Source organism: Morone saxatilis, unplaced genomic scaffold (genome assembly GCF_004916995.1).
Source record: "Morone saxatilis isolate NCDOM2014 unplaced genomic scaffold, NCSU_SB_2.0 Contig15, whole genome shotgun sequence".
In the NCBI taxonomy this organism is placed as follows: Eukaryota; Metazoa; Chordata; class Actinopteri; family Moronidae; genus Morone; species Morone saxatilis.
The window spans coordinates 19254798-19258203 of NW_023339707.1; the positions used below are offsets into that span (position 1 = coordinate 19254798).

Here is a 3406-nt window from a genome sequence, read left to right on the forward strand (position 1 = left end):
TTGCGGATCTGATATACACTAAATCCAAAAATATTATTATTGTGAGAAATTTAGGTCATGTGGTTTCAGTCATGTTTTTTTTAACTCCTGCCAACTGGCTCAACTGGTGATTTGTTTGATTTCTTTATTAATTAACTGATTGTATTTTTAGATTCAAAACTACGTTATATGTGTATTTAAATAAATAAAGTAACTTAACTGAGAATAGGCCCACATATTTCATACATGATCTTTGTTTGTAGAGTGTACAGTTGTTGATCTTCTTAAATCTTGTCCAGTGTTCTGACGTGTGTTTTGGCATAAATATCTCAATATTTAGACTACACCAACGGTACAACATATCCCTTCCCTAACCTTGAGTCACATTTCAGTTATGTTTGTATGATTAACTCACTTTCTGTTTTCCTCTTTTTGCCCCGACCCACAGGAACCTGTCCTTCATCCAGGTCATCAATGTCGGCTGTCGTTTCCTGGTCAACAGGGTGCAGGACTACATCCAAAGTAAAATCGTGTACTACCTCATGAACATCCACGTACACTCCCACTCCATCTACCTCTGTCGGCACGGAGAGAGCCAACACAATGAAGAGAGACGCATCGGGGGAGACTCTGAGCTGTCAGAGAGAGGGAGACAGGTGCTTGAACAAATCCTATCACTCATACTTTTCTAAACTTTACAAAGATAGTAGCACGTCCAAAAACCGGAAAGGGATAATTCAACATTTTGGCAAATACACTTATCTGATACCACTCTCATAGCTGTCCTTTACACCGCATCCCATTTCCCTTTTTTGAAACAATCTTAATTAACATTCTCTAAACTGTAAGTGCAATTGTCACAACTGTTTCATGGGATGTCACAACTCTGTTGCATGTCTGCAAAACATGCAACTCATCCAAAACATTTCATTGCTTCTAAACCTAGTTATTGTGACAGTAAGTTGGCCACCATAATGAAAAGCTGTTAAGTTATCGTGTGAGCCTATTTTTCACCATGGCAGTCAACCCTGTTTCTTCTATTTAAATCTCTGTTTAGTTCTTTTTTCTTGACACTGGCTTACTGTGAAATACAACAATGACAGTTTTGTTTAGCTAAACGCTGTTGTATATCGCACTGAGCTTTTTAGTCTCAGATTTCAACAGTAGCTAAAAGTTTACTGGGGAAGGTGAATACTGTATAATACAATAGTACACAGGAAAAAGGATATGTACATTTGTATGTATACAGTATATTTATTTGTTTAGCAATGTGTTATGTGTACTGTAAAACAGGAAATTCCCCTTTGATCTTTCATGCAAAGTCATATATCAAATTTGCCACAAAATGACACCATGCCAGAAAAATCCCCACAAAAACAGCGGTTCAGTAAAAAATAAGTAATAAGTTATACCTGCCTTGCACACTTGCCACAACGTGATTTTTTTTTTTTTTAATGAATTAGAAATTCAAATCTGTTGTGAACAACAAACCTTAATTGTTTATAAATTAGAACAAATCGCTCTCAGCCAAAACGAATGAGAAAAACTATAAATGACAAGCTCCAGCCAGCAGCTTAGCTTAGCTTGGCATAAAGACTGAGAACAGTGGGAACAGCTGGTCTGGCTCTTCTTTTTTCTTTTTTCTTTTTTCTTTTTCATTTTTACAGAATAAAACAAAAGAGGTATAATATGTTAATTACCTGGCCATTCCCCCATGGCTGGCTGCTGTCTATAGCTTCATTTTTAATGGACAGAAATGAGAGTGGTATCAATCTTCTCATATAGTTATCTGCCTAAGAAAGAAAGAAAATAAGCCACAATGTCTAGCACAAACTAGTGCTTTAATGTAATGTACAGTGCGACTTAACAAGCTTTTACGGATTGAAATTAGCTTGTGAAATCTACAACAAAGTTTCTAGCATTAATCCAGTTAGATGGCGGGAATAAAATCTAGACAACAGAAGATATGAGATATAAGAAGAATTATTTCAGTTCATCATAACTTCTGTTCTTTATTCAGGTGTCAGAGCTAAAGTCTCTTTATGTTCTCTCTGTCAGTTTGCAGCAGAACTGAAGGGTTTTGTGGAAGAGCACCGTCTGTCAGACCTGAAAGTTTGGACCAGCCAGCTGAGACGCACCATTCAGACTGCAGAGGAGCTGGGAGTTCCCTACGAGCAGTGGAAGATCTTAAATGAAATAGATGCTGTATGTACTCTGATATATCACAGAAGAGACACACATGCACAGTGAAGGCCTGTCTTAAGTTTTGAGTGTTTTTATTACTCTATGTTTCAGGGAGTGTGTGAAGAGATGACCTATAAGATGATTGAGGAAAAATACCCAGAGGAGTTTGCCATGAGGGACCAGGACAAATACCATTATCGCTACCCTGGAGGAGAGGTAAAAGCTTTCCCTTTCCTCCAAAGTGATGTTTGACCCTTCATGTATTACTGATTGATTCAGTCAGCAGTCTGACATGTGCTGACAGATCGGGGTCTTGATGATTTTGGCCATTATGGTTTTTTTCTTTCATAATAAACAGAAAAATCTACAAAAACTGAATCAAACAGCACAAAACCAAATTCTGCATCATTTGATTTTATGTTCCTTTGCTTTTCTCGGTAGTCCTACCAGGACCTGGTTCAGCGCCTTGAGCCAGTTATCATGGAGCTGGAACGACAGGGCAACGTGTTGGTCATCTGTCATCAGGCCGTCATGCGCTGTTTGCTCGCCTATTTCCTGGACAAAAGTGCAGGTTAACAAACAGAAACATGATCCATGCGTAAAGACATATTTTCTGTATACTGTTGAGTAACTGCTCACAGCTGTTTTTTTATCCTTTATCTTAAACTTAATATAATAATTATACTCAAGTGGTACGTCTTTAACAGTGCTTTAACAATTAATTTTAACGATTAATTCAAGGCCATATTGTTCCCCTGAGTGCTGAAAAACAGTGTCAAGTTGCAGCTAAACTAAATGTTCCTGAGAGGGCCGATAAAAACGCACAGGAGAGATATTCAGTACCACGTGAAGAATGATTATATCAAGTTTAAATCCGCAATGAGTTAGAAAAGCTTCTGCAGTTGCAATACAAAGCTAAATAAACATAAAATGCTCCACATGAGTTAGCAGATGTAAAGTAAAAGACTATTGGAAAAGTGCAGCTTGAGTGGGAGAGTATTTTCCAAACCAATCCTTTGATGACAAAACAAGTATAAGGGCTCTGTTTTTTTGTTGATGTGTGGAGAATATCACGTACACAACACTACAACATTTAGGTGTTTCTGTGACCTTGAAATGTGCTTTAGTGTTTGTTTTTTTTTTAAGTTATTTTTTTGGCCTTTTATTGCCTTTATTGGATAGTGAAAGTTGAAGATAGACAGGAAAGGTGGGTAGAGAGAGCGGATGACACGCAGCAAAGGGC

The 3406-nt window shown here is 37.6% G+C and overlaps 1 protein-coding gene across 4 annotated transcripts in view; it reads left to right on the forward strand.

The window, feature by feature from the left end:
- The window catches only part of pfkfb2a (6-phosphofructo-2-kinase/fructose-2,6-biphosphatase 2a), a 12985-nt gene that overhangs the window by 4385 nt on the left and 5194 nt on the right, over nt 1-3406 (forward strand). For all 4 annotated transcript variants that reach the window (XM_035656486.1, XM_035656489.1, XM_035656487.1 and 1 more), the window contains 4 exons: nt 428-635; nt 2038-2184; nt 2275-2379; nt 2605-2734. In XM_035656486.1, coding sequence (XP_035512379.1) covers nt 428-635; nt 2038-2184; nt 2275-2379; nt 2605-2734 — 590 coding nt within the window. The remainder of the gene's footprint in view (nt 1-427; nt 636-2037; nt 2185-2274; nt 2380-2604; nt 2735-3406) is intronic.